Raw genomic sequence first — 18,318 nt, 5'->3', positions numbered from 1 at the left:
TGCTGGCCAGACAGCAGCGTGTGGGAGCCTGCGCCTGCCTTTTAGAGCGCGAGCACGAGCCGCTGTGCTCCAGGCAGCGGGGACGCGCGGGCGGAGCGCTTCACTCTGCCAAGCCGGGGAGAGTGGCTGCTCTGTCATGGGTTGAGCAGTCCCGGAGTAACGTGACATTATTCTTGTCAGAAACAACTTCGATTTGCATACTTTAAATGAGTTTGCAGCCCAAGGACAACCCGAAAACACCTTATTGATCTAAACCCGACCCCCCAAATAACCTCCCCCCTCCCCCCGCCCCCCAACATACAGGAAATTTCGCTGCTAGATTCTCACATGCCAGCGCTGAGGTGTGAAGGGAAATTCCGGGAAATGTCAGATATTGACTTACAGGTAATTTTCAGGTACGCATGTGGGAAAACGGCTTAACTTTACTGTGTCAGAATGTGTTGATTTGGCTCTGATGAAAGAAGCTTCACAGGAATTACAAATGCATCATACGCCTACTAGCTCAGCCAAGCAATGGATTGATGACGGGAGCACGACGACTGAAAGCTGACAAAGAAAAGGCCAAACGCAACTTATGAAGGTATTATTGGAGCAAACACCTGAGAACTTGCATTTTGGAATCTCCACTAGACAGAAAATAGTCACCTGTGTCCTAAATTTGAATTCATAGAAAAGATTGACAAATGTGCAAGTCAGTATTTGAATGAATGGTCTAGAAGCTGTAAACTTGTAATATTTATATCTATTTCTAAGTCATATTTGCGGTTTCAACCTGATGCCATCTTGCACATCACAAATGACGAATCTGTGCCATTCCTCACGTATGCTACAATTGCTGTGGAGCAATTTGTGCAAAAGTGATTTATAGACCTGTGCCATCGAGACACTACAAGGAGTGTGAGGTGGAGGTTGGGAGGTGGGGGCAGCCCTACGGCGATGGCATGACCAATCACAAGAGCCGTTTAAAAGCAGCTTGTTCCTGTTTGTTCCTAGCTATCTAAAAAAAAAAAACATCAGTTAAAGGTTGGCAGGCTACTAGATTGACTCCGTTCTGTTCTCTTGGAGAGAAACATCTTGCAGCCAGACTCCATTAAAAAGTCCAGCGATTTAATGTTGCCTCATTTCTCAGCAAACAATACATACATCACAGAGCATCACTTCAGACCATGTTATGTATCACTAGCAGCCACTCAAAATGTTGTATCAAAGCAGCACCTTCATTTCAATAAAATATACATTTTGTTGCTGGTTCTGCCACTGGGTAATTCTGCATCTCAAAATGGTCAAGAAACCCAAGCCCAAAGATGTGGATTTTTTCCCTTTTCTATTGATCACATCCAAAACAGCTTGGGACATTTATTTACAGAAATGCTCTACGGTGAATGCAAAGTCTCTACTCCACCCTGACAGGACAGAGGGATCTATGGTTTCTGTGCAGGAAGGGGAAGAGGAATGTTATAGGAATAAAATCAGCAAATAGAGGTCACATCTACAAGCATAACATTTTGAGTTGACATACTTATCAATGCTGTTGCTATTAAAGCTGTGGGTTCCTACACCACTTCTGAGACGTGTCAACCCTGAACGCCATCATTCTGTATAAATAGACTTGATTGAGTGTTTGATGAAAGGAGCTCTGCCAGCTCATCTCACTCTCCAGCCTTCTGCTAACCGGGGGCTGCAGAGACTGATGCTTGTTGCTTTATGAGTGGGACAATGAAGTGCATTTTAGATAGACGAGGAGCATTGTTTTCCCCGCTCTCTTGCTCGCTGCAGTGCCCTGCAGAATACCATAATGCATGAGGAGTACCACTCAACATGGTGCTAATAGCTAATGTAGTGCCTCTTTGCTAGTTGCCACAGTGATTATATTTCCCTCAGCACCAGGTCAGACAGAGCTAGCCCTGTAGGTGAGACAGAGCTAGCCCTGCAGGTGAGACAGAGCTCATCCTGCAGGTCAGACAGAGCTAGCCCTGCAGGTGAGACAGAGCTAGCCCTGCAGGTGAGACAGAGCTAGCCCTGCAGGTGAGACAGAGCTAGCCCTGCAGGTGAGACAGAGCTCATCCTGCAGGTGAGACAGAGCTAGCCCTGCAGGTGAGACAGAGCTAGCCCTGCAGGTGAGACAGAGCTAGCCCTGCAGGTGAGACAGAGCTCATCCTGCAGGTCAGACAGAGCTCATCCTGCAGGTGAGACAGAGCTAGCCCTGCAGGTGAGACAGAGCTAGCCCTGCAGGTGAGACAGAGCTAGCCCTGCAGGTGAGACAGAGCTCATCCTGCAGGTGAGACAGAGCTAGCCCTGCAGGTGAGACAGAGCTCATCCTGCAGGTGAGACAGAGCTCATCCTGCAGGTGAGACAGGGCTAGCCCTGCATGTGAGACAGAGCTAGCCCTGCAGGTGAGACAGAGCTAGCCCTGCAGGTGAGACAGAGCTCATCCTGCAGGTGAGACAGAGCTAGCCCTGCAGGTGAGACAGAGCTCATCCTGCAGGTCAGACAGAGCTAGCCCTGCAGGTGAGACAGAGCTCATCCTGCAGGTGAGACAGAGCTCATCCTGCAGGTGAGACAGAGCTCATCCTGCAGGTGAGACAGAGCTAGCCCTGCAGGTGAGACAGAGCTAGCCCTGCAGGTCAGACAGAGCTAGCCCTGCAGGTGAGACAGAGCTAGCCCTGCAGGTCAGAGCTAGCCCTGCAGGTGAGACAGAGCTAGCCCTGCAGGTCAGACAGAGCTAGCCCTGCAGGTCAGACAGAGCTAGCCCTGCAGGTCAGACAGAGCTCATCCTGCAGGTGAGACAGAGCTAGCCCTGCAGGTGAGATAGAGCTCATCCTGCAGGTGAGACAGAGCTAGCCCTGCAGGTCAGACAGAGCTAGCCCTGCAGGTGAGACAGAGCTAGCCCTGCAGGTGAGACAGAGCTAGCCCTGCAGGTGAGACAGAGCTCATCCTGCAGGTGAGACGGAGCTAGCCCTGCAGGTGAGACAGAGCTCATCCTGCAGGTGAGACAGAGCTAGCCCTGCAGGTGAGACAGAGCTAGCCCTGCAGGTCAGACAGAGCTAGCCCTGCAGGTGAGACAGAGCTAGCCCTGCAGGTCAGACAGAGCTAGCCCTGCAGGTGAGACAGAGCTAGCCCTGCAGGTGACACAGAGCTAGCCCTGCAGGTCAGACAGAGCTAGCCCTGCAGGTGACAGAGCTAGCCCTGCAGGTGAGACAGAGCTCATCCTGCAGGTGAGACAGAGCTAGCCCTGCAGGTGAGACAGAGCTCATCCTGCAGGTGAGACAGAGCTCGCCCTGCAGGTGAGACAGAGCTCATCCTGCAGGTGAGACAGAGCTAGCCCTGCAGGTGAGACAGAGCTAGCCCTGCAGGTGAGACAGAGCTAGCCCTGCAGGTGAGACAGAGCTCATCCTGCAGGTGAGACGGAGCTAGCCCTGCAGGTGAGACAGAGCTCATCCTGCAGGTGAGACAGAGCTAGCCCTGCAGGTGAGACAGAGCTAGCCCTGCAGGTCAGACAGAGCTAGCCCTGCAGGTGAGACAGAGCTAGCCCTGCAGGTCAGACAGAGCTAGCCCTGCAGGTGAGACAGAGCTAGCCCTGCAGGTGACACAGAGCTAGCCCTGCAGGTCAGACAGAGCTAGCCCTGCAGGTGAGACAGAGCTAGCCCTGCAGGTCAGACAGAGCTAGCCCTGCAGGTCAGACAGAGCTAGCCCTGCAGGCGAGACAGAGCTCATCCTGCAGGTGAGACAGAGCTCATCCTGCAGGTGAGACAGAGCTCATCCTGCAGGTGAGACAGAGCTCGCCCTGCAGGTGAGACAGAGCTAGCCCTGCAGGTGAGACAGAGCTCATCCTGCAGGTGAGACAGAGCTCGCCCTGCAGGTGAGACAGAGCTCATCCTGCAGGTGAGACAGAGCTAGCCCTGCAGGTCAGACAGAGCTCATCCTGCAGGTGAGACAGAGCTAGCCCTGCAGGTGAGACAGAGCTAGCCCTGCAGGTGAGACAGAGCTAGCCCTGCAGGTGAGACAGAGCTCATCCTGCAGGTGAGACAGAGCTAGCCCTGCAGGTGAGACAGAGCTCATCCTGCAGGTGAGACAGAGCTAGCCCTGCAGGTGAGACAGAGCTCATCCTGCAGGTGAGACAGAGCTCATCCTGCAGGTGAGACAGGGCTAGCCCTGCATGTGAGACAGAGCTAGCCCTGCAGGTGAGACAGAGCTAGCCCTGCAGGTGACACAGAGCTCATCCTGCAGGTGAGACAGAGCTAGCCCTGCAGGTGAGACAGAGCTCATCCTGCAGGTCAGACAGAGCTAGCCCTGCAGGTGAGACAGAGCTCATCCTGCAGGTGAGACAGAGCTCATCCTGCAGGTGAGACAGAGCTCATCCTGCAGGTGAGACAGAGCTAGCCCGGCAGGTGAGACAGAGCTAGCCCTGCAGGTCAGACAGAGCTAGCCCTGCAGGTGAGACAGAGCTAGCCCGGCAGGTCAGAGCTAGCCCTGCAGGTGAGACAGAGCTAGCCCTGCAGGTCAGACAGAGCTAGCCCTGCAGGTCAGACAGAGCTAGCCCTGCAGGTCAGACAGAGCTCATCCTGCAGGTGAGACAGAGCTAGCCCTGCAGGTGAGATAGAGCTCATCCTGCAGGTGAGACAGAGCTAGCCCTGCAGGTCAGACAGAGCTAGCCCTGCAGGTGAGACAGAGCTAGCCCTGCAGGTGAGACAGAGCTAGCCCTGCAGGTGAGACAGAGCTCATCCTGCAGGTGAGACGGAGCTAGCCCTGCAGGTGAGACAGAGCTCATCCTGCAGGTGAGACAGAGCTAGCCCTGCAGGTGAGACAGAGCTAGCCCTGCAGGTCAGACAGAGCTAGCCCTGCAGGTGAGACAGAGCTAGCCCTGCAGGTCAGACAGAGCTAGCCCTGCAGGTGAGACAGAGCTAGCCCTGCAGGTGACACAGAGCTAGCCCTGCAGGTCAGACAGAGCTAGCCCTGCAGGTGAGACAGAGCTAGCCCTGCAGGTGAGACAGAGCTCATCCTGCAGGTGAGACAGAGCTAGCCCTGCAGGTGAGACAGAGCTCATCCTGCAGGTGAGACAGAGCTCGCCCTGCAGGTGAGACAGAGCTCATCCTGCAGGTGAGACAGAGCTAGCCCTGCAGGTGAGACAGAGCTAGCCCTGCAGGTGAGACAGAGCTAGCCCTGCAGGTGAGACAGAGCTAGCCCTGCAGGTGAGACAGAGCTCATCCTGCAGGTGAGACGGAGCTAGCCCTGCAGGTGAGACAGAGCTCATCCTGCAGGTGAGACAGAGCTAGCCCTGCAGGTGAGACAGAGCTAGCCCTGCAGGTCAGACAGAGCTAGCCCTGCAGGTGAGACAGAGCTAGCCCTGCAGGTCAGACAGAGCTAGCCCTGCAGGTGAGACAGAGCTAGCCCTGCAGGTGACACAGAGCTAGCCCTGCAGGTCAGACAGAGCTAGCCCTGCAGGTGAGACAGAGCTAGCCCTGCAGGTCAGACAGAGCTAGCCCTGCAGGTCAGACAGAGCTAGCCCTGCAGGTGAGACAGAGCTCATCCTGCAGGTGAGACAGAGCTCATCCTGCAGGTGAGACAGAGCTCATCCTGCAGGTGAGACAGAGCTCGCCCTGCAGGTGAGACAGAGCTAGCCCTGCAGGTGAGACAGAGCTCATCCTGCAGGTGAGACAGAGCTCGCCCTGCAGGTGAGACAGAGCTCATCCTGCAGGTGAGACAGAGCTAGCCCTGCAGGTGAGACAGAGCTAGCCCTGCAGGTGAGACAGAGCTAGCCCTGGGTGAGGAACGCTGTTGGCCCCCCAGCAGCATTTGAGGTCAGCTCTCCTTCTTGCCTTGAGCTCTAGTTTGATCCCATATGACAGGTACAGCACTATAGCCACACTTCTTTTCCAGCCTGAATTATCTAACTATTATACAACAGGTAGTTCCGGCCGAGCAATTTGATTGGACAAGAGTGATCCTACCAGTGCTGATATTTCACGATAACGCACTGGCGCTTCACTGTGTGTAGATCACTCCGCTTCACAGCTGCTCTAATCAACAAAACACTTCACAGCTGCTCTAATCAACAAAAAGGCTTCAAGCAATATCACACGAGAGGGAGTGCTGTTGTCTAAAATGTTTCACAGCTGCTCTAACCAACAAAACAAACACCAGCCTGCAGTTAATTAGGCTACATTTTCTGCAAAGCGGAAAGCTGAGGGGAATATTTTTGTTGGCGGAGGAATAAATAGAGAAATCATATATTTTCTCAGCTTTTTGTCATTTTTTTAATCAGCTTTGTTTAATAGAACTGTTGTATAAAAGCAATATCACACGAGAGGGAGTGCTGTTGTTGTCTAATATCGTCACGGCTGTGATTATCTTCGGCACTCGGCCTGCGGCCTCGTGCCTATGACCGAATCACAGCCGTGACGATATTAGCCAACAACAACAGTCCCTCTCGTGTGATATTGCTTAATTATTTTACTATAAACGGGTGAGGTGACTCGGGCTAAAGTCGTGTGTTCAATAGGTGGCTACTTTTCGTCCAGGGATAGTTTCTCTTAGGCTGAGAGAGGTGTAGGCTCTGTCGCTAACTAACGCTCGGCGTAGTTGCTATAACCACTGTGAACAGTTAAGCTAGCTAGCAACAGGGCGATGTGCAGCCTTCTGGGCTGGGAAGAATGCACAAGCTCTGCCGTCCTTTATAAAGGCGGGGCCCTGCCCCTAGTGGTGGAGGGAGAAATGTATTCCTCTGACTCCAAATACAGCAGGGCTTTGGCGTAGATAAAATATCGCTTCTGTCTGGGACTCAGGGAAGCCTGATCCCGTAGTGAGCCTCACGATAATATTAAAAACCATCGTGCGCAGTGACGTCACAGACCATCACCCAGGTTATTTAAAATAACTCATCTTTCCTGTCTTTCTCCACTGTATACAACCTAATAAAGCAGAAATGCAATGACATGAATAATAATCAGTATAGATGATGCTGTGAGAGCAGTATGGAACTCACATGGGCGACGGGCTGCAGCAGCTCTGTGTGTTCTCCCCCGACGTCCAGCGCAACAGAGACTGAGGCAAAGGGACGACTGGCCATCTGCTGACGCTCTCTCATCAGCTGCTGCAAGATCAAACACACATGAGGCGAGAGGGAATGGAGAGTGAGCCAGAGCAAGAGACATATTCAAATACATCAATAAATAAGACAAGAAATCAAGTGCGTTCAGGGGGGAAATGTTAGGCTGCCAATCTACATACAGTACATGGACATTGGTACATAGGAGTCGTATACCAAAAACATCATTCACTGAATATAGTTCCTTTCACTGCTATATACCAGGCTAGGGCTTTGGTCATTAAAAAAGAATCCAACTTCCAGACCATAAAACAAGTTCATCCATGGAGCAAATTAATGGAGAATTATTTTCTCTATTTTAAGGCAATCGTTGTTTTTATATGTTAGTCAACGATTTAATAGCTGTAGTAGTGCAAGCATTTTTTTGATCTATTTCACAACCTATCTCTTCTATAGAGAAAAATATGTTACGAAACAGTTTGGGATATAGTGTCTTCAGAAAAATGAATGAACGTCTTGATTACACACACACACACACACACACACACACACACACACACACACACACACACACACACACACACACACACACGTGCAGGCACACACACACACGTGCAGGCACACACACACACACACACACACACACACACACACACACACACACACGTGCAGGCACACACAATATGGCTTCTCTCGTTTCTACTGCTGACAGGTGTCATCAACAATAAAAGTAGGACCTGAATAGACCTTATTCGATTGACGTCACTCACGTACTGGCACGCCATGTTCTCGACATAAGGCAGCAGCTCTCAAGTGACAGCCTATGTGGAGCAGTGTTTATAGGAAGCTAGCCGCTGTTAGCGTTACCTGTATCGTTCCAATTGTGTTCGGATGGTGACCTGCGTTAGGCATGGCTGTAGTAATGACAGCAATAAAGTCCCTGTGGTTTGTTTCTATCTCTACCGTCCTCAGACGTGAAGGGAGCGACACTGAGGATACGTCAGCAGCACAGGAGAGGTGTGTGGATAGTTAGGAGAGACAGGTGAAACTTTCTGACAGCTCCTCACAGCAAAGTCTGTTCACCTCGTTCTTTAGTTTATTTATTACAGGCATTAACGGCTGCATACAAATAACAACTGTGGGGTTTTTATTGGTGTCATTTTGTAATGGAACAGAAACGACAATAAGGCTGATAGTTGTCAGCTGCAGCGCTGTGTGCACGCAGGACGGTATGTCAACAATATGGCGCCGTCCAGGGTTAGCGAATAAGGTCTATAGCAACCTTACAACCTTTTAGCATAAACAGTACAATGAACTGTATTTGGACATCAATAGTTTGCTCATCACACTGGCAAAGTATTTGCAATGTGAAAAAGTGATTGAGGTTGTAGTGTGTATTTGTGATTGAGGTTGTACTGTAGTGTGTATTTGTGATGGAGGTTGTAGTGTGTATTTGTGATTGAGGTTGTAGTGTGTATTTGTGATTGAGGTTGTAGTGTGTATTTGTGATTGAGGTTGTACTGTAGTATTTGTGATTGAGGTTGTAGTGTTTATTTGTGATTGAGGTTGTAGTGTGTATTTGTGATTGAGTTTGTAGTGTGTATTTGTGATTGAGGTTGTACTGTAGTATTTGTGATTGAGCTTGTAGTGTGTATTTGTGATTGAGGTTGTAGTGTGTATTTGTGATTGAGGTTGTACTGTAGTATTTGTGATTGAGGTTGTAGTGTGTATTTGTGATTGAGGTTGTACTGTAGTATTTGTGATTGAGGTTATAGTGTGTATTTGTGATTGAGGTTGTAGTGCGTATTTGTGATTGGGGTTGTACTGTAGTATTTGTGATTGAGGTTATAGTGTGTATTTGTGATTGAGGTTGTAGTGTGTTTTTGTGATTGAGGTTGTACTGTAGTATTTGTGATTGAGGTTGTAGTGTGTATTTGTGATTGAGGTTGTAGTGCGTATTTGTGATTGGGGTTGTAGTGTGTATTTGTGATTGAGGTTGTACTGTAGTGTGTATTTGTGATTGAGGTGGTAGTGTGTATTTGTGATTGAGGTTGTACTGTAGTATTTGTGATTGAGGTTGTACTGTAGTATTTGTGATTGAGGTTGTAGTGTGTATTTGTGAGTGAGGTTGTAGTGTGTATTTGTGATTGGGGTTGTAGTGTGCATTTGTGATCGAGGTTGTAGTGTCTATTTGTGATTGAGGTTGTAGTGTGTATTTGTGATTGAGGTTGTAGTGTGCATTTGTGATCAAGGTTGTAGTGTGTATTTGTGATTGAGGTTGTAGTGTGTATTTGTGATTGAGGTTGTAGTGTGCATTTGTGATCGAGGTTGTAGTGTGTATTTGTGATTGAGGTTGTAGTGTCTATTTGTGATCGAGGTTGTAGTGTCTATTTGTGATTGGGGTTGTAGTGTGTATTTGTGATTGAGGTTGTACTGTAGTGTGTATTTGTGATTGAGGTTGTAGTGTGTATTTGTGATTGAGGTTGTAGTGTCTATTTGTGATTGAGGTTGTAGTGTCTATTTGTGATTGAGGTTGTAGTGTCTATTTGTGATTGGGGTTGTAGTGTGTATTTGTGATTGAGGTTGTACTGTAGTGTGTATTTGTGATCGAGGTTGTAGTGTGTATTTGTGATTGAGGTTGTAGTGTGTATTTGTGATTGAGGTTGTAGTGTGTATTTGTGATTGAGGTTGTAGTGTGTATTTGTGATTGAGGTTGTAGTGTGTATTTGTGAGTGAGGTTGTAGTGTGTATTTGTGATTGGGGTTGTAGTGTGCATTTGTGATTGAGGTTGTAGTGTGTATTTGTGATTGAGGTTGTAGTGTGTATTTGTTCAGGGGAGAACACACTCCCATTGAACTAAGCTAATCAGAAGTCAGCGTGAATGAAAAATAAATTGCTCCCGCCATTATGTGTATGACAAGCAATTATGCAGTCATTGATCCCATTGTCATCAGTATTCTAGTGGTGATATTTAAACAGTAATGATGCATCAGGCTATAATCTTGCTAACCTTCAGTATACATTTCAGCACATCATAAAAGGTACGTGCAGGAGAAGCATTTCATAATAAGAGACTTTACAGCGTATGAAAATGAGAAAGAAAGAGCGAGTGAGAAAACGACACTGTGCTCAGTAATCCACCCCCTCAGGCCTATTTCAGTATGAAGCTAAAAATCAATAGCAAATATCAATAAGGAAACACTGAAAGCCTATCCATAAACACACATGCGCCCCAAGGACAAGGGGAATTCCATTGTGTCCCACATTACTCACCGAGTAGCACATTGATTTGGCCATTTCCAGTTTGTGATTTGTGAGTTTACTACTTTCACTACTGTCTTTTCTGAGGACACGGCAAGCTTGTTGCACTTCCATTGTTGTCCACCAAATTCAATTCAAAGTACACACTATATTCTATTCAATGCTGCCAATCTTAACTAACTTCCTCATTGTTTATGGCCCTAATCTTAATTCAAACTGAATACTCTCATCAGCCTCAAAAGTATGCCCATTTTGATTTTTTTTTTTTTTAGTTCATTTCAACCACCTTGCTCTAACCTATGTAGCACAACAGAATCTAAATAAATACTAGAATCTAGACTGACTGTTATTTTTAACATTAACACTCATAACTTGCGAAAAATTAGCAATGATCCATTTGATCAATGATCACTGATCTTACAGTGGATGGATACCCATGGATCTGTATTAACATGTTCAAATTAATTTAAGATATTAATTAGTTAACATGTACCACTACATGGAAGAACCTTACAAATGAATCTGATGTAAATGGGCATACAGTTTGGGTATAATGTTTGGTGCAGATGTGAAGATAGACAGCGGTTGGGTAAGTTGGGTTACAGTATTTCTGCTGCTTAGATTGAGCAGAAAATAGCTTCTCTTGTTCTCAGCTAATCAATACTGTAAAACAACGAGCGCCACACTTTCATCAGCGACGCAGTGCCTGATCGATATCTAAACCGGCCGCCATTTTGGTGCCAAGGACATCACTGATTGCTATTGGATTTGTGATGAGCTGAAGTGCGCTGCATTAAGGTCTAATTGTACTTGGGATTAGTAAACCGAGCAAGCTGTTGTGGTGATCTACCTCGTGTACTGCCCTTCTATTCACCTTATGTAGCCACGCCCATTTGACCCGGTTGTGTGGCCGTATCAAAACTTCCGGCTAAAAATTAAATAAAATAAAATGCCTGGCTGCTCCAATATCATCTAACTCTGAATGAACTAATAATTTAGCCAATTGTATGTAACATACCAAATAAAAGCAAACGGCAATGTATAAGAATGCAACGCCATGTAACTGGCTCGTTAAGTCTCGCATTCCAGGGAATTACGTTAACGTCTGCGGGTCTTATTGATGTTAGTGGCTGGAGCGCAACTCAGAGGAGAGAAAACTATCTGAAGCTTTCTTTGTTGGAGTCCAGGTATGTTTTACAAGAAAGTGCTCGTCATTGTTGACGATAACGTTATCTGACCTGGCTAACAGTGGATACTCTGCTTGCTTGCTGTGTACCGGCTCAAAGTAGTAGGCTACGTTCTTTATTTTATCCCCTTCACTGTCCGCTCCAAAAACAACTCTCTTATTTTGCGCCGTGAGCGCCGGAAGTGTTAAAAGGAGCCGGAAGAATTTGGCCCACTGTAAGGTCTGAACATAAGGTGAATACACACAGCACACACACACACACATCACACAAATTATTATTTATATGAAAGTAATAACAATATTAACTAGAACGACCGCACCGCAGATTTATGCCTCCGCCATTAGTTCATTATTGAGCCCAAATCGCCATTTGAGGCAAATTGGAAGAAATTCCATCAAGGCGCTCCTGAGATGTTGCGTTACAGAGCTTGGAAATTGGGTGTGTGAGGTCACAGTGACCTTGAACTTTGACCTTTAACCATCAAAGTCTAATCAGTTTATCCTTGAATGCAAGTCGATGTTCGAGGCAAATTTGATGAAATTCCATCAAGGCATTCCTGAGATATCGCGTTAACAAGCTTGAAAATGGAGTTCAAGAGGTCACAGTTACCTTGACCTTTGACCTTTGGCCACCAAAATCTAATCAGATCATCTTTGAGTCTAAGTCGATGTTTGAGGCAAATTTGATGAAATTCCGTCAAAGGTGTTCCTCAGATATCGCGTTAACGAACATCATACAGACGGACGGACGGACGTACGGATGGACAACCCGGATCCATTATGCCTCCGGCCTGGCTATCGCCGGCGGAGGCATAATAAAGTGTCTATAGACGGTTTTAACTTGACAACAAAAACATTCTAAATTGAACCAAAGCTCACTTCCTGTTGCAGTGTTTGCTATGGACAGGAAAAGAAAAAAGAGAGAAGCAGAGCAGGACTGACAGTTCTGTGAAAACCGGCTATAAAGCACATATTTAAAAGAGCACCTCACAGGAAAGCATAAACACAAGAATAGTAAAATGCATACAATCAGATGCAGCTTTTTAATAGTAAACATGTTGTCTCCCACCAGTGATGTCGTTCCACCCTGGGTTCAGTCTGTGATTACTGAGTGTACTTGCAATATGAGCGAAATCGTATAAGCATTTTTGTATGGTGACTTTGATTTGCCCTTGGGAAATAACACAGGCAGACATGACAAAGAAGGCAATGGTTCAAATCCCATATAGGTTGAAATGCTGCTGGCCCCATCTATCCAGTCCACCTCTGTACTGTACAGTGATTCTACTGTAATGTGAAGACTACACATAGAGGCAGCTTTGATTGCTGTTACAATATCACGCTGTAGGGATTGCTACTGTTGGATGAGATTGACGAACTACGACACTGTGGCACACTAAGGGATGAAAGAACTACGACACTGTGGCACACTAAGGGATGAAAGAACTACGACACTGTGGCACACTAAGGGATGAAAGAACTACGACACTGTGGCACACTAAGGGATGAAAGAACTACGACACTGTGGCACACTAAGGGATGAAAGAACTACGACACTGTGGCACACTAAGGCATGAAAGAACTACGACACTGTGGCACACTAAGGGATGAAAGAACTACGACACTGTGGCACACTAAGGGATGAAAGAACTACGACACTGTGGCACACTAAGGGATGAAAGAACTACGACACTGTGGCACACTAAGGGATGAAAGAACTACGACACTGTGGCACACTAAGGGATGAAAGAACTACAACACTGTGGCACACTAAGGGATGAAAGAACTACGACACTGTGGCACACTAAGGGATGAAAGAACTACGACACTGTGGCACACTAAGGGATGAAAGAACTACGACACTGTGGCACACTAAGGGATGAAAGAACTACGACACTGTGGCACACTAAGGGATGAAAGAACTACGACACTGTGGCACACTAAGGGATGAAAGAACTACGACACTGTGGCACACTAAGGGATGAAAGAACTACGACACTGTGGCACACTAAGGGATGAAAGAACTACGACACTGTGGCACACTAAGGGATGAAAGAACTACGACACTGTGGCACACTAAGGGATGAAAGAACTACAACACTGTGGCACACTAAGGGATGAAAGAACTACAACACTGTGGCACACTAAGGGATGAAAGAACTACGACACTGTGGCACACTAAGGGATGAAAGAACTACGACACTGTGGCACACTAAGGGATGAAAGAAAAGATGACATTCCAAACGGAGCGTCCTTTTTTTAACTGCGACCGCAAACAGCAGCACTGAAATATTAGTTTTACAGTTGAGTGTACAATATGTTACGAGCGCCTTTCTGGTGTTAACTCTCACTCACTGGTACACATCCCATGTCTCAGTTGGGTTTAAAGATCTTCAATAAACCAGATTTTTCCCATCATCTAAATCAGGATACAATTACTATTCAAAATTTTAATCAAAACAATGCAGTACACTATTTTCATGTATATAAAAATGACATACCAAAGCCTTAGTCAAATAAGGTTTAAAATAACGACAATGACGACACCAACAACGACGACGACGACGACGAAAACGTAAGCACTTAATTTGCTGCCAGATGTGCTTCTACAAAAATCAATCAATCAATCAATCAATAAATACAAAAATAAATAAATAAATAAATCCATGATTCTTTTCAAGTATTGTATGTCAGACTACCAAAGCACATTTCCATGATGTGAAATAGTGCCCTTAATAAATGAAACTGCCTGTTTGGGTGAATTGTATGAAGGCGCTGAGTTTCCTACTGGTCTAATTGCTGACCAGGAGTTTGTCCTTGATGTAGTAATGAACCCTGAGATTCCTCGGAGCAGACCCCCCACCCCTCACTCTGAATATATAATTAAGCATTATGACTAGGGATGCACGATATATCGGCACTCATATCGGTATCGGCCGATGTTAGTCATTTTTTAACATATCGGTATCGGTCCGATGTTGCAATGTTAATATCGGTTATCGGTATCAGCCAAATTCTTCACATTGAGATGAAATAATGCAGTAAATCTATGATTTATGGGCTTTTACAAATGTTTTTGAAATAAAGAAATGCATTACTTTTTTCAAATTCAGTGTTTACATGTGTTTTTCAGTATGTACAAAATTTTATTATCATAGAAATGTGTTTTTATACAGATCATATCGACATCGGTAAATATCGGTTATCGGCCATAACAGCAATGTTAATATCGGTTATCGGCATCGGCCAAAATTTTCATATCGGTGCATCCCTAATTATGACCCCCCACCCCTCACTCTGAATATATAATTAAGCATTCATTAGCTTGGCAATTAATTGACAGTATTCAGATGAGGTCTGGAGAGGTTGATAGCATTGTGCTGCAAAAGGGAAGAAGTGGGTGTGGGGGACACACACAGAAAAAGCAGCCGACGACGCTATGAATCAGAGTCTTGTGATATCAAGGACCCGATCTATGCAGTGACACGGATACAAAAAAGTATCACTACACTCTATTCACTACAGTGTGTTCGTTGCGGTTCTATCAGGCCACAGTTTGAAAACGGAGGTATTTAACCTACGTTCCAAAACCTACGTCTGATATTTTGGAGCTAGCAGCGAGACATTCAAGATCTGTTCTGCCCTCACCAAAATGATCCAACCACTAACTTCCTGTGTGCCGTTTTTCCTACTGACCCTGGCTTTCCTTAGAGATTACATGTCAAAGCAAAGCAGTAACATACAATAGATGTTACTCAAACTGTTGTGTACATTCATAATTTCACTCGTACAGATATAGAGCTTGTTGTTCGACATGTTATGGAGTTCAGTTGTTAAATCTGCATTCATCAAGGAGGGGAAAAATGTTAGCGGTATTTACTGTAGGTGACAAGACATGTGCCACTTGAATATCAGAGGGTTCCAATTGAGCCTCGGACCTCCGTTGCACGGCATACCCCTTTCTCCCAGTCTCTCTACTGTGTCTACCAAATAAAAGTATTAAAATAAATATTAAATATTGTAAATATTGCATTCGTTTGTGTCGTTACAGCACCCGCTTTTCACCACTCCACGATCTCCTCTTGTCATTCTTGTACAATAACAGAGACTCGCTGATGAGGGAAGTGAATTGTTGCTTTGTGGAATCACTTTGGAAACGTTCCCTCGGGGCGGAAACGCCGAGTAAGAGAACAACACCCATGTGAAATTGAGATTGATCAGCTGATTGATTTTTTTTTTCCTTTTCCCTTTGTGAAACAAAGCTGATTTTTAAACTTCAAATCTGAAACCTCGCGTTGGGATTGTTGTACATCTCTGCTATTACAACATTTAACCGGCAACACGAACCTTATGGATTTGAGCTGGGGCCACTACAGGTCAAAATGAGATATTTTGCCCTTTTCAAAAAGATAAAAGCAGGATGGAGGGGCCCGGCAGGCAGCGCTGTTGCAAAACAAGAAAATAGCTCACAGCTTATTGTGATTTCCAATAAATACAAAAGCTTCAAGTCCAACCACATCCATCCTGAATGTCAGATAGCAGTAAAGTTATTTATCATGCGCTGCGGAATTAATTTAAAGCAACAAAAGCACGAGCAGGCGAAAGAGAGAGAGACGTGAGGGAAAGCTAGTATTTTGCTCCATGTCCAGCAGCACATGCATCAAAATGTGCCGGGGAATACAATGGTCAAAAGGAGCGCTACAATACCCAAGAGACTCTAGAAATGAATACTAAGTTAATGACAATAGGCAAGAGTGAACTCTGCAAAACCAATTAACGTTTGTCCAATGACAGACTGATTTCGCCAATTACACAAAGCTGGGACCATTCAGTGTTGCGATAAAGGAGGCTGCGCGCTGCACGGCTGTGCAACGTGATTCATTTGGTAAGTGAGTGCATGAATGTTCCGTCTTGTGAATACAACATTTCCTTCCCTTCGATGGATTCTATGAAAGGGTAGATCTGAGCTCATGCTACACCTAAGCAGGTCCTTTTCAGAGGTCACTGGCTGTGCCCACAGCATCCAGAGATGAACCTGGAATTTTCTACTTATCAATTTGTTGATCAAGTTCATTGGAATCATGTGTTCTGCACACAGACAGGGTCATTCAAAGCAAGGTAAACTGTGGAGCACACAGTGAGTGAGTCTTCTTTGTTAAGTGGGGGTTTCTTAATCGACTCAGCTATTAAGACTCTTCAAAATTAGCACACTTTCACAACCTAGTAAGCGACAGTAAATTGATGGGACTGCGGTCAACTAAATGAGGATAACTAGTGAAGTAGTTTAGACTGCCATTGGATGCCCTATTGATTTAATGATTTTGGTGTGGTTGAGCATTTAATATTGAGTGCTTTTGTGTAGGCTACTGCCCCATGTACTCATTCCAAGATCATTTGTATTTTAGATGATAATGAGATATAGAAAATCAATTACTACAGTTACATAAAGTTACATAAAGTACATAAAATTGTCATTCTGCCGAAGGTCACATGGCACCTGGAAAACCCACAACATTATGGAATCTGTCCTTGATTGTGCATCGGCCAATACCATAGACTGTATATACTGTATATATATATATATGAATTTTGTGAAAATGGTAAAATCAGAAGGTTGCATCAAAACATTGCTTGATAAATGAAACCGTGTTCAATAAACACATAACCTTGTCTTTGATACAGGTCAGAATGTTCCTGTCAGGAGCCTCTATGTGAGGTGGCTCAGTATCAAAGGCTTGCTGGCAATACTAGTGATCTCTTTAGGCTTCTTTAGTATGAGACTACAGAGGTGGTCCTGATCTCTTTAGGCTTCTTTAGTATGAGACTACAGAGGTGGTCCTGATCTCTTTAGGCTTCTTTAGTATGAGACTACAGAGGTGGTCCTGATCTCTTTAGGCTTCTTTAGTATGAGACTACAGAGGTGGTCCTGATCTCTTTAGGCTTCTTTAGTATGAGACTACAGAGGTGGTCCTGATCTCTTTAGGCTTCTTTAGTATGAGACTACAGAGGTGGTCCTGATCTCTTTAGGCTTCTTTAGTATGAGACTACAGAGGTGGTCCTGATCTCTTTAGGCTTCTTTAGTATGAGACTACAGAGGTGGTCCTGATCTCTTTAGGCTTCTTTAGTATGAGACTACAGAGGTGGTCCTGATCTCTTTAGGCTTCTTTAGTATGAGACTACAGAGGTGGTCCTGATCTCTTTAGGCTTCTTTAGTATGAGACTACAGAGGTGGTCCTGATCTCTTTAGGCTTCTTTAGTATGAGACTACAGAGGTGGTCCTGATCTCTTTAGGCTTCTTTAGTATGAGACTACAGAGGTGGTCTTGTGGACGGGGTGAGACAAGCAGTGTCGGCTTTGCTCAATAAACACATGCTAATTAATTCAATGTTTGTCAGTGGCTCCACTCCACACAGCAGTGTCTCAGTAAGTGATCAGCCAAATTTCAAAATCAATTCTGACACGTCACCAGTGTAACAATGCTCAAATCGTGGTGATGTGAGCGTGTCTTTTTGTTGCTCCTGCACTTTGTACAAGCTGGAGACGAGAGGATTGATTGATTGATTGATTGAGTGACATCTTTATTGATAAAAAAACATATATACAATACATACACAGACACACCATTATCAAAAGGATAAAAACGCAATAAAGCTAGAAGATCATTTCCATTGCGGTCCTTAACTCATTGAGTGCCAGCCACTTTTGGAGAACGGATGCTCCCAGTGCCAGAGTTTTCAGAGCGTTTTCAGTGATTTCTCGAGGCCCACAGAATATTGTGTGATATTACTATGTAAACACCGAACACGCACAAGAACGAGCTGGCTCT

The 18,318-nt window shown here is 45.5% G+C and overlaps 1 protein-coding gene across 3 annotated transcripts in view; it reads right to left on the bottom strand.

Annotated features, from left to right (window-relative positions):
* atrnl1b (attractin-like 1b) overlaps positions 1-18,318 on the bottom strand; it is a 152,721-nt gene that overhangs the window by 10,385 nt on the left and 124,018 nt on the right. For 2 of the 3 annotated variants that reach the window (XM_083634577.1, XM_083634578.1), the window contains exon 27: positions 6,983-7,090. In XM_083634577.1, the coding sequence (XP_083490703.1) occupies positions 6,983-7,090 (108 nt within the window). The remainder of the gene's footprint in view (positions 1-6,982; positions 7,091-18,318) is intronic. The other variant, XM_083634579.1, reaches the window with a different exon arrangement.

This window comes from Poromitra crassiceps (genome assembly GCF_964638095.1).
Source record: "Poromitra crassiceps genome assembly, chromosome: 4".
Taxonomy (NCBI): Eukaryota; Metazoa; Chordata; class Actinopteri; order Beryciformes; family Melamphaidae; genus Poromitra; species Poromitra crassiceps.
Note: the sequence above shows the minus strand (reverse complement) of the source record. Positions and strands in the feature narration are given on the sequence as shown.